The following is a 12,582-nucleotide window of genomic DNA, read 5'->3' as shown; positions in this document are numbered from 1 at the left end:
ATTTTAGGGACGAAATTAAAGCTTACTTTATTCTTGTATCATTTATTTTTTTCTATTCAAATGTAAGATTTTCTTATCTGGTAGATAATTTATCGTATGTGCTTATCACACAATTAAGGAAGATAACACGTGCTCCCCACACAAAAGACAGAAAAACCATATGCATGCCGAATGATAATATGTCTGTCCAAAGTTTACGAATTTCAAAAATTTGATATGGCTCTCTTTTAACCATTAAAAACAGAGATATTTATTTAATCCAAAATAATAAAGATCGTAAAGCATGCCCAAGAGTAGGATTTTCTAGAAATTTTTTTTGTTTCAACTTCAGAAAATTTTTTTAACAAAGAAATGCAGCAGAATTACAAATTTCTTTTGTGCCATAAATGCAAAATTTACTACAGTTAGCTGAAAACAAATTGAAAAAGATTTGCGGCATTTAAAGATCCTCTCATGCAACAACAAATTTAAAAACCAAAATAACCTGAGAAGAAATGAAGTAACTCCGTTACGATGGGCCCCGCACTTCATTACAGAAGCGAATCAGGGGCAAATATGTAAATAATCAAACATTTCAAAAGAAGAAGAGGAAAGCTCTCTCGAGAAGAGAGAGAGAAGAAGTTACAGAGATAAAGTTTTAAATTCGCAGTGCCATTGTCTTTCTTTGCATATTCCTTTTCGTTTACATTTAATATTTTTTTCCTCTTTTCTCACTTTATATCTCTACTTTACTTTTTTTTTTCCTGGGTTCTTCTACTTTTTTTGTTTCTTCTTCGTCTTCTTCCTCTGGCTGTTTCATCGGAAAAGAAGGTTTAGCTTTAGCCATGGCGGAGATAAGCCATCCTCCAATGGAACAGCTTCAAGACCTTGAATATTGCATCGACTCTAATCCTCCTTGGCGTAAAAAACCTCTCTTTCTCTCTCTCTCTCTTTTTATATATAGTTTTTGCAATTGAATATAATATGTTTATAAACCAACGACCTTATGAATTTACTTTGCCGATTAAATTATTGTAATTAAGGAAACTAGCGTTTTGGTGGGGTTTTCAAAGTTTTGATTTTCTTTCCCCACAAAAAACTCATTTTGTTGTTCTACATCCATTTTTAGATGAGGGATTTTTGTTTTTTTTTATCTTGATTTTTAACATTTTTTTGTTTACTAATTGTTTGTGAATAGGAGTGTATAAAGTTTCAATTTTTGAACATAGATAGATGCATATATTCATTTCGATCAAAAAAAAGATAGATGATTTGAAACTCTTCTTGGTGCCAAATTCTGAACAATTTTTGTTAATTGATTGTTTCTCTCAACCTTTTTGAACATAGCCTCTTCTTGGTGGCTTGGTGCCAAATTATGTTTTGGTTGTCATTGTATTTGTTTTATTGCAGCTGAAACAGTGTTACTAGCATTTCAAAACTACATTCTAATGCTTGGAACAAGTGCTTTTATACCCGCATTGCTCGTACCAGCAATGGGTGGGACTGATGTAAGCCTACACTATCTCTGTCTCTCTATATACTTAGTTGCTGACTTCAAAGATAACAAAAATGTGTCCTTGAGGTTCCCAACATCTAATCTATTTGTGTTCAAAAGGGGGACAAAGCTCGGGTTATGCAGACACTACTCTTTGTAGCTGGTATCAAGACATTTCTTCAATCTCTTTTTGGTACGAGGTTGCCTGCTGTTGTTGGAGGCTCTTTTGCCTATGTTGTCCCCATTGCTTACATCATTAATGACTCATCTTTGCAAAGGATCTCTAATGATCATGAGGTATTTTGCTAATGAGAACTCAAGCATATATAGATACGTCACAAAGATCATTTGTTTTCTGCATTTGGTAAGACAATGTATGTTATTGCAGAGATTTATTCACACAATGCGAGCCATACAAGGGGCTTTAATCGTAGCGTCAAGCATACAGATCATTCTTGGTTACAGCCAAGTATGGGGTCTTTTCTCGAGGTATACATATGTTTTGTTTTTGAAGAACATCCATTGCATTAATTATATGGCATTATTATCCAGATTCTCATTACGTGTTTTGGATCTTTTTTCGATTTTCAGGTTTTTTAGTCCTCTAGGAATGACACCAGTTGTTGGATTGGTTGGTCTCGGGATGTTCCAGCGAGGATTTCCTCAGGTAACTCACACAAATCCCACTCTACACCATTGTATTTTTCATTAAACATCAACAAAATCATATTTTTAAAAACTTTGTTACTCTTGATTTCTAGCTCGGGAACTGCATTGAGATTGGACTACCTATGCTCTTGCTTGTCATCGGACTAACCCAAGTAAAAAAATTTGTGTGGTTTTGACTTTTCTTCCTTGCTCTCTAAGTTCTGAACTTATTCTCTCTTGCTATCACTTTCTTCTTGGCAGTATCTAAAACATGTCAGACCATTTAAAGATGTCCCAATCTTTGAAAGATTTCCAATATTGATCTGCGTAACATTTGTTTGGATCTACGCCATAATCCTGACCGCGAGTGGAGCATACAGAGGCAAGCCATCGCATACACAGAATAGTTGCCGCACAGACAGAGCAAATCTTATATCAACCGCTCCATGGTATTTGAACAGCTCAGTATCCTCTTTATGTTGTGTTCTTCATATTATCATTGCGCTTTTATAATGTCTTAACAGGTTCAAATTCCCTTACCCTCTCCAATGGGGACCTCCAACATTTTCAGTAGGCCATTCGTTTGCTATGATGTCTGCGGTTCTTGTATCCATGGTTGAGGTATTAAAAAAGCAAACATCGTTAGATTCGTTTGCAAATTTTGATTTTGTTAAGTGGATGAAATGAGATGGTTACATATTTAATGGGTTGTGCAGTCTACTGCAGCTTACATGGCTGCTTCAAGATTAGCTATAGCCACGCCGCCTCCTGCCTATGTATTGAGTAGAGGCATTGGATGGCAGGTGAATAGTTTGATCAAGAAACACATTTCTTTAATCACGTATTGCACAATCTTCTATATTATAAAGCTGTTCTTGTATGTTACTTCTTGAACAATCAGGGGATTGGTGTGTTGCTTGATGGTTTATTCGGAACAGGCACAGGTTCTACTGTTTTAGTGTAAGTAAGCTAAGTGTTTCTATATAAGTAAAGCTGGGTGTTACTCTCTAATGACAGTGTTAAATTCTGTTATGCAGAGAGAATGTAGGACTTCTTGGGTTAACAAGAGTAGGAAGCCGTCGTGTTGTTCAAGTATCAGCAGGCTTCATGATCTTCTTCTCTACATTAGGTATAACAACTAACTCAACACTTCTAGGCTTTAACCATTCTATTGTATCGGTTTTGACCGTTTCTTGTTTGTTTCAAGCAGGCAAATTCGGAGCTGTTTTTGCGTCTATACCTGTCCCGATATACGCAGCATTGCACTGTGTCCTCTTCGGTCTAGTAGGTAAGAAGACCACAAAGATTAATAAAGACATCATCTTTGATTGATTCAATTACATTTGTTTTGTGGTCTTTTCTTTTTGCAGCTGCGGTTGGACTCTCGTTTCTTCAGTTCACAAACATGAACTCAATGAGAAACTTGATGATCACTGGTCTTTCGCTGTTTCTCGGAATCTCCATACCTCAGTTCTTTGTTCAGTATTGGGACGCTAGACATTACGGGCTAGTTCACACAAACGCAGGATGGTTCAATGCCTTCTTGAACACGGTGTTTATGTCTCCGGCGACTGTGGGATTGATCATCGCGGTTTTTATGGACAATACAGTTGAAGTTGAGAGATCAAAGAAAGACCGAGGCATGCCTTGGTGGGTAAAGTTTAGAACTTTCAGAGGAGATAATCGTAATGAAGAGTTTTACACTTTGCCCTTTAATCTCAACAGATTCTTCCCTCCTACTTAGCGGATGAAACAGAGTCTTCTCAAGAAGCTTTTAGATTCTGATAATTCTTTTTTTAGTGGTGGTTTTAATTGATAACCTCCATTGTTGAAGTAGTTATTATACTTCAAGATTCAATCTTTTCTTCTTTTCTGTAGATTTAATAAGTTCTTAATCTCAAATCATTTTTCTAGTTCACCTGTAATGAAATTGAGTTATTGTATAACCTTTCCATTATTTAATCACTCAATCTATGCCCATTAGATCACACAAGTGGATAACAGAGTTTTAATCAAATGGGGTTCTTCAAGAAACTCAGCCATAATCATACTTCAAATATTCACTAATATTTCTTCTTAATCGAATTCGGTTCTTGTAGAAATTATCAATAATAACCTTAACAGATTCTTCCCTCCTACATAGTAAACATAATGTCAGAGTCTTATCAAAAAGGTTTTAAATTCTGATTGTTTTATTTTTGGTGGTGGTTTTAATTGATGATAGTAACCTACATTGTTGAAGTAGTTTTTCACTTCAAGATTCAACCTTTCTTCTTTTATGCAAATTCAGTAAATTCTTGATCAGATCATTTTTCTTGTATTGAAATTGAGTTCTTGTAGAAACTTAAAATTGAGTTCTTGTATAAACTTTTAATTATTTATGCAGTCAATTTATTCCCATTGGATCAGACAAGTAGATAATAGATATTTAATCAAATTGGGTTTCTATTGATAAACCTCCATTCTTGTAGTAGTTTTTTTACTTCTATCCTGTAATGAAATTGGTGAAATCGAGAATTCTTTAACTTTCCATTATTTATTCACTCAAAGTAAAATTAGATTCACATGATTACATAATTGGTTAATTGAGTTTTAAACAATTTAGGTTCGTAAAGAGACTGACTATTCATTAGTTATTCAATCTTAATTCATCTTAATCGAATTCGGTTCTTGGAGAAAATCATCAATACTTCAAATATTCAAACATATTTCTTTTTTATCGAATTGGAATCATGTAAGGGAGTCATCGCTTTCAACTATGTTAATGAAAATTTCATCATAATCTAACTGATTCAGAGAGCACTTGTGTATGTGATAATTTATGTTTAGAAAAAAATAGCAGAGTTCTCAAAAATGCTCCGTATGCGAATCCAATAATAATTCACTTGACAACCAATACGTCTAATAAATATCTTGTTCATACTAGTCCCTACTGATAGAAAACATAATTTAATTATTCCATCGTAATTTGTCAGATTACGATCACTCTGTTTCTCCGCCTGCCTGATTAGAAGACCCAACTCTGCCTAAAGCTTTCTTGGCCTACCAAAAATGAAGAAAAAGAAAGGATCCATTAGTAATTCAGTACGAAAAAAATATTAGCATGGATATGTATATGAAATCGAGAGTATATTGCAGCATTTTTCGGTTTGACCTCGTTATCCCAATTTGTTAGTATGGTGATGAGGGAAAGAGAGACCACTTGAACAATAAGCGCGAATACGATTCCCAGCCAAAGCCCCTGAAATAAGTTTACAAAAGAAAAGGATCTCGTATTGAACGTATGCTAATTATCATACACTAGAACTCGTATATACACTTGAAGCAATAAGAGAATTGAACTCTATTTACCCAGCCGCCAAGATGTAAATGGAATCCAAGTAACAAACCCAACGGAACTCCGACAAGATAATATGAGCCAAGATTCACACAAGCTCCAATTTTTTGCCATCCACATCCTCTAGCAACCCTAGAGCAGAAAAAAGGAACCGAGATTCAGTTTGGTTCAACAGACCAAACCAAAGTTATTGCTTCAGTTGCAAGCAAAATTAATTTTTGGATTCATGAAAAATTATGGGACATACCTGATAGAACGCATTGGAGCCCGTCAAGGAAGTTGCCTGCGACAAAAATTGGTAACATCGACGCTACATATTTGATGACTTTTGGATCGCGGCTGAAGGCATATCCCAGCTTATGCCGCACCAGCAACAAAACCGATCCGATCAAAAGGCCCTCAGCGATGACAATGGTTACAACCACATGCACGGCCAATTTTGCCACTTCCGGATTCCCTGCTCCCAGCTCGTTTGACACCCTCGTACTGTAAGTAAGATAACAGAGGTGAGTTTACGCAATAGGAAAATTTTATATTTGCTCGCCTTGGTTATTTAGGTGATTACCTTGCGGTGCCACCAAGGCCAACGGGGATCATCCAGACGGTTAATGAAGTATTCAAGCTGTAAAATTGCAGAAATCGGGTGACCTTTATCTTCAGTAAAAAAAAGGAACAAAATTAGACAGTGATAAAATGTAATTCTTCTTACCAAATTGAAAGGACCGATGTCTCCAGAACTGGATTAGGGAGCAGACCTGACAGTAGAACCAAGAGCTCAAACGACCACATCTCAAAGCTCTCCATATGCATATGAGTTATTCATGATGAAAGAAAAAATAAACAAGGAATGTGGATTAAATATCACGAAAATCAAAAAAGAAAGCATTTGATATGGCACTCACCAGACCATAACAGCAGAAGGAAAACCGAGCTTCACAAAAGCACCAATATCGCTAATAGCCTCCTTGGAGAAACCAGTCCATGTGTGTGAGCAAGAAGGTGAGAACTTGACATAACAGGAAAGGAGAACGACATTAGTCCAATACGAGATCGAAATAGCAAGAGCAGCTCCCTTGTGTCCTAGACCAGTCTTCAAGACCAAGGCCCAACATAGAAGCACGTGAAGTGCAGTTGTAATTCCAGAGCTCACGAGTACAGGGAACACATTGTTTTGTGCTTGCAGAAACCTGTTAAGGCATTGTAGAAGTCCATAGGCGAAGATGCTCGGGATCATGTATCGTGCGTATGATCCAGCAAGCCTCGCGATGGACTTGTCTTGGTGGGCGATTACGAGGATATGCTCTGTGTTAGCCCAGACAATGGACAGAGGGATAGAGAGGAGCAACAGAACACACATGGCCCTCTGCATAAGTATGCCTATATTTCCGAACCGTCTCGCCCCGTAAGACTGGCCACAAAGTGTTTCAAGCGCACCCGCTGTTCCCATCTGTGAAATATACGCCATAGAATGAAGGAAAACAAAAATCAAAGATTTTTCTATAATGTTTATCACCCACATTTACACCCTGTGTCCGCACTGTGGTTTAGTGATTGAAAATCTACTCGTTCATAGTTTATTATCTCAAAATTCATGTGTTATTTTGCAGGATATCATAATTCTACGCCTACAGAGAGATGAGGCTACTGACCAGGAACGTAAAGCCAGTGACAGAGGCAAAAGAGGTGGCGATGGATGCAGCGGACAGAGAGAGTGAGCCAAGATGTCCGACAAACATGACCGAGATGACTTGGAGGGAATATTGAAGAATGCTCACGCCAATAAGTGGCGCAGATAGCCAAAACTGCTTTTTCACCTCAACCAATAAGTGATCGCCAATATTGATTCCTTTGCACACATTCATTGTTTCCCTTTATCACAGTTCTCTGCTCATATAAGAAGAAAAAGACTGTGTCAAAAATTGGATAAAGAGCAATGTATATGAGTAAAGAACAAACACCAAAATTCAGAAACAAGAGAAATTTCTCCTACTGTTCTCTTGTTAAGAACCAACTCTAATTTCCTCTGTAACTTTCCTTTATTATTGAATCAAGGTGAGAAGTACAATGAAGAATGCGTATGACTTATCTTTTCTTTACAATCTCATAACGACTATAACAGAAAAGATAAAACAAGCTCATGACGCTTAGTCAAATACATAATCAACATAACTCCCTCTAAAACATGATTAATCCTATTTCTACTAAGAGATTAATCCATCGTCTATACACGTGTGAACGCCTTCGTTTAACAACCTTCAACACGTGTAAACGATCTGAGCTTAAGTCGCATTCTGTTGCTGTTTAATCCTCTATCTTGTGTATACTTTCAAAGGTGGTGCTCTCCTACCAATACCCCCCCCCTTCGAAATGCATCTTGTCCCCAAGATCAATTGTAGGAAATTGCTGCAACAGATCTTTGGCTAGCATCCATGTAGACTCGTGAGAAGGAAGGTCCTTCCACACAACTAATATCTCCAAGTCTCCATTAGGTGTGTAACGATGCTCCACAATGTGATCAGGTAGCTTAAGCCAATCATCCTCCATAGACAATGTTGTTGGCAAAGGTAGAATCGATTGATCCGAACCCACCACAGCTTTCAACTGAGAAATGTGAAAGACCGGATGTATTTTCAAACCTACAGGTAGGGCCAAGCGATACACTGCCTTTCCAATGCGTTCAAGTATCTCAAATGGACCATAAAATCGTGCGGCCAATTTGTGACACATACGTCTAGCCACTGAAACCTGTCTATATGGTCTGAGTTTGAGAAAGACCTTTGTGTCCACTGTAAACTCTACATCACGTCGATGCTTATCGACTTGTAACTTCATCACATCTTGAGCAAGTTGCAAGTATTCTTTAATCTGAATAAGCATCCAGTCACGTTCCTTAAGCATCATCTCTAACTCAAAGTTAGTTGTCGATCCATCCTTAAATCTCAACAAAGTAGGTGGTTCTCGACCATAAACCACAGAGAATGGAGACGTTTTCAAAGCTGTATGATAATTTGTGTTATACCAAAGTTCAGCCCATGGTAGAAATTTACCCCAAGTCTTCGGATGAGCTGATGCCAAACACCTTAAGTACGTTTCTAAGCATCTATTGAGCACTTCCGTTTGTCCATCGGTTTATGGATAGAAGGCAGTGCTGTACTTAAGTTTAGTGCCTGACTGCTTGAATATCTCTTTCCAGAAATGGCTTAAAAAAATCCTATCTCTGTCGGAGACTATTGAGGCTGGAAATCCATGAAGTCGCACTATCTCTTTGATGAAATTCGTTTCCACATCAATCACAGAGAACAGATGTTTTAGCCCAATAAAGTGGCCATACTTGCTGAGTCGGTCAACCACTACTAGAATAACATTGAAGCCACATGAGAGAGGCAGACCTTCGATGAAATCTAAGCTTATATCTTCCCACACTGCATTTGGGAAAGGTAATGGCTGAAGGAGACCGGCTGGTGATAGAGTCGAGTACTTATGTGTTTGACAGATTCGGCATTCAGCAACAAACTTTTGCACCGACTCCTTCAATCCTTTCCAGTTAACTGACTGTTGAAGACGTTTCATTGTTTTTAATACACCTGAATGTCCTCCAATAGGTCCTTCATGATATTCAGCGAGTAACAGTGGAATGTAAGCTGAGCTCGAAGGAATAACCAGTCGTCTTTTATACCACAGTTTATCTTCAGCTACTGAATATCCTGCTTTAACCACTTCACAATCCTTGATCCTTTTAATCATATTCTGAATGAACGCATCTTCTTCAATCTTTTTGTACACATCCTGTATTTGTAAAACTGTTGGAACTGTCAACGCCAACAATGTTGTAGTTATCGACCCCAGATTAGTCTGCATACATCTAGACAACCCATCAGCAGCTCTGTTTTCTATTCCAGGTTTGTAGACAATATCAAAATCATAGCCTAATAGCCGTGTCAACCATCTCTGATATTCCATCGTGACCTCTCTTTGTTCCAACAGAAATTTCAGGCTCTTCTGGTCTGTATGAACGATGAACCTTCGTCCAAGGAGATAATGCTTCCACTTCTGTATAGCAAGCACTATAGCCATTAACTCTCTCTCATAAACCGATTTAAGTTGTTCTCTTGGAGTTAATATTGAACTGAAATACGCTATAGGTCTTTTGTTCTGCATCAATACTGCTCCCAAACCATAACCCGATGCATCTGTTTCTACAATAAAGACTTCAGAAAAATCAGGCAGAGCCAAAACCGGTGCTGAAATCATGGCTTTCTTCAATATCTCAAATGCTGTTTGTGCATTTTCGGACCACTGGAATTTATCCTTCTTGAGGATTTCTGTTAAAGGTCTTGCCAAGTGACCATATCCTTTGACGAAGCGACGGTAATAACTTGTTAACCCGAGAAATCCTCTTAACTCTTTCACGGTTGTTGGCACAGGCCATCTAAGCATCGCATCTGTTTTACTTGGGTCCGTAGCTACTCCTTTAGCTGAAATAATGTGGCCTAAGTAATCCACTTCTGACTGAGCAAAAGAACACTTCTTTTTGTTAGCAAAAAAGTGATTATCTGCAAAAACTTTCAACACCACCTCAAGATGGTCCCTGTGTTCTGTTAAGCTGCGACTGTATATCAATATGTCGTCGAAAAAAACGAGGACAAACTTCCGCAGAAACGAACGAAAGAGATCATTCATAAGAGACTGGAATGTGGCTGGTGCATTTGTAAGCCCGAAGGGCATTACAAAAAACTCGTAGTGCCCATCATGCGTTCTAAACGCTGTTTTCTCGATATCAGTCTCTTTCATGCGTATCTGATGATAACCAGAACGCAAGTCCAGCTTCGAAAATACCACCGCACCATGCAACTCATCCAAGAGTTCATCGATCATTGGTATGGGGAATTTGTCAGGAATAGTGGCTCGGTTCAATGCCCTGTAATCAATACAGAACCTCCAGCTCGTTTCCTTCTTCTTCACCAATAACACCGGGCTGGAGTAAGGGCTTACACTCTTCCTTATAGTGCCAGCCGTTAGCATATCTTGAACCATCTTTTCCATCACTTCCTTATGCATTTGCGGGTATCTGTATGGTCTGACATTAATTGGGCCATGACCATTCTGTAGTGTGATGGCATGTTCTCTTCCACGGATAGGAGGTAACTCTGTTGGAACAGCAAAGACACTGTTGTATTCCTGCAACAATTCGGTAATCACTATTGGCAACTCACTTGTCATTGCTTCTGCAATATTTTGATTACCGAACTCGAACGGTACTCCTTTTGACATCACTACAGGCTTCGAAGCTAATGATTTCAATGATAGACGTCGAGAGTGAAGAGAAATATCTCCATACAGTGTAATCCATTCACCATTATGGAGGAATGAAAACTCTTGTTTCTTCCAGTCGACATGACACTTCCCAAGTGTTTTCAACCACTGCACGCCTAATATGATGTCCACACTTCCAAGTTCAAATGATATGAAGTCTGTTGCAAACTCGTATCCAGCAATGGTGAACTTCACATCTCTGCATATCCCACAACTCTTCACCTGTAGACCATTACCCAACAATACGTCCATCGTAGTCTCTTCTGTCACAGTTATTCGAGCATCAAGGATTGTTTTTGGTGCAATGAAATTGTGGGAGGCCCCGCTGTCCAACATAACCACAACTGTTGTCTTCCCAATCTTGCCATAAAATTTTGTAGTTTTAGGAGAGTTTAGACCCAAAAAGCATTAAAGGACAAATGTGTAAGCTCACTCTCAGATGCAGCTTCCTCTTCCAACAGTTCAAACTGATTCTCGTCTAATACCTCAACTTCGAATCCATTCAACACTGTTCTGACTTGTAAATCTCGCTTTGGACATTCCTTGTCGTGACCTTTGAACCATTTTGCATCACACTTGAAACATAGTCCTAAACTTCTTTTCATATCCAACTCTGCATCGGATAACTTCAGTCTCGGTCTTGTCACATTTCTTTCCATTCCTTGGTGTCTTTTGGTATCACTCTGATCTGTGTTCTGTTGTCTTGGTCTATATGGTATCATCGCTTGTGATTTTGGCAAGCTGTTGTTGGTGAAGCTTCGTATATTACCCACTCTTTGTTGACTATATTCTTTCTTCGCAACTTCACTGACTACCTTGCAGAAGTTACTGCTTTCCATTTTAAGAACCGCCGCAATATGATTTGCTAATCCTTTTGGCTCCTTCATTTTGATAACCTCTTTCATCTCTGGTGACAGGCCATTGTAAAATATATCCTCCAGTCCTTTGTCGTCAACCCCTGATACTTGTGCTGATAAGTCTTCAAATTCTGAGACTGAGCGCACTTCCTGTTTGCTTGATCGAGTACAATCTTTTACCTGGTTCATCTTCCAGAGTTTCTGCAAATCTGACTAACAATTTTTCCTTGAAATCTCTCCAATTCCGGAAACCTTGTCTTTTTCTTGCCCAGACAAACCATTTCTTAACCTTTCCCAACAGTGTTAACGCAACCAAATCCAGCTTCGCATCATCCTCATATCTTCCAATTTCAAAGAAGTTTTCCACATATGCTATCCAAACGTAAGGTATAGATCCATCGAACATCAGCATTTCTATTTTCTTTAACATACTCTCTCGATTTGCTAATTCGTAATAACCTGGTCGATAACCTAGTGGAATTTCACTCTGGTTTGTTCCAAGGTGAGAGTTATGTACCTGATTCAAGTTTCTCGACGATTCTGGGATTTCGATCGGTCGCGATCCTCCATTTGAGCTTGGAGGCAGGTTCAATTGTTGTTGAATCGCCGTCAAAATTGAGTTAAGCTTTCCGTCAATTTCTGCCATTCTAGCTTCCGCTTTCGCGTTAGCTGCGCATAGTCTTGTATATCCGCCCTGTAGAAACTCCAAATCTGATTTAATCGCCGATGTTCCTCCATAATCGTCTTCACTAAGCATCTCCGATTTAGGATTTTGTGGATTCGTTGGATCGATCTCGTCTTGACGCACCATTTTGTTAAGAACTAACTCTGGTTTCCTCTGTAAATTTCCTTTATTATTGAATCAAGGTGAGAAGTACAATGAAGAATGCGTATGACTTATCTTTTCTTTACAATCTCATAACGACTGTAACAGAAAAGATAAAACAAGCTCA

At 38.4% G+C, this 12,582-nt stretch overlaps 2 protein-coding genes across 2 annotated transcripts; one reads left to right on the top strand and one right to left on the bottom strand.

The window, feature by feature from the left end:
- The first annotated feature begins 687 nt into the window (after positions 1-687).
- LOC18013802 (nucleobase-ascorbate transporter 1) lies at positions 688-4,089 on the top strand. Its single transcript, XM_006396078.2, has 13 exons — positions 688-900; positions 1,390-1,487; positions 1,595-1,771; positions 1,863-1,963; positions 2,066-2,141; positions 2,236-2,295; positions 2,384-2,571; positions 2,647-2,743; positions 2,839-2,925; positions 3,024-3,082; positions 3,160-3,251; positions 3,333-3,410; positions 3,493-4,089. The coding sequence occupies exons 1-13, from the start codon at positions 825-827 to the stop codon at positions 3,864-3,866; spliced, it is 1,563 nt and encodes a 520-aa protein (XP_006396141.1). The 5' UTR covers positions 688-824; the 3' UTR covers positions 3,867-4,089.
- Positions 4,090-4,984: 895 nt separating this feature from the next.
- LOC18013801 (protein DETOXIFICATION 17) lies at positions 4,985-7,321 on the bottom strand. The gene is made up of 8 exons (XM_006396077.2): positions 7,109-7,321; positions 6,362-6,906; positions 6,169-6,255; positions 6,025-6,081; positions 5,703-5,945; positions 5,474-5,591; positions 5,277-5,363; positions 4,985-5,164 (listed from the first exon to the last, which is right to left on the bottom strand). Exons 1-8 carry the CDS (start codon positions 7,319-7,321, stop codon positions 5,105-5,107), a joined length of 1,410 nt encoding a protein of 469 aa, XP_006396140.1. The 3' UTR covers positions 4,985-5,104.
- Positions 7,322-12,582: the final 5,261 nt, after the last annotated feature.

The sequence above is a fragment of the Eutrema salsugineum genome, unplaced genomic scaffold (genome assembly GCF_000478725.1).
Source record: "Eutrema salsugineum unplaced genomic scaffold, Eutsalg1_0 scaffold_4, whole genome shotgun sequence".
NCBI lineage: Eukaryota > Viridiplantae > Streptophyta > Magnoliopsida > Brassicales > Brassicaceae > Eutrema > Eutrema salsugineum.
This window is presented reverse-complemented; position numbering and strand designations above follow the sequence as displayed.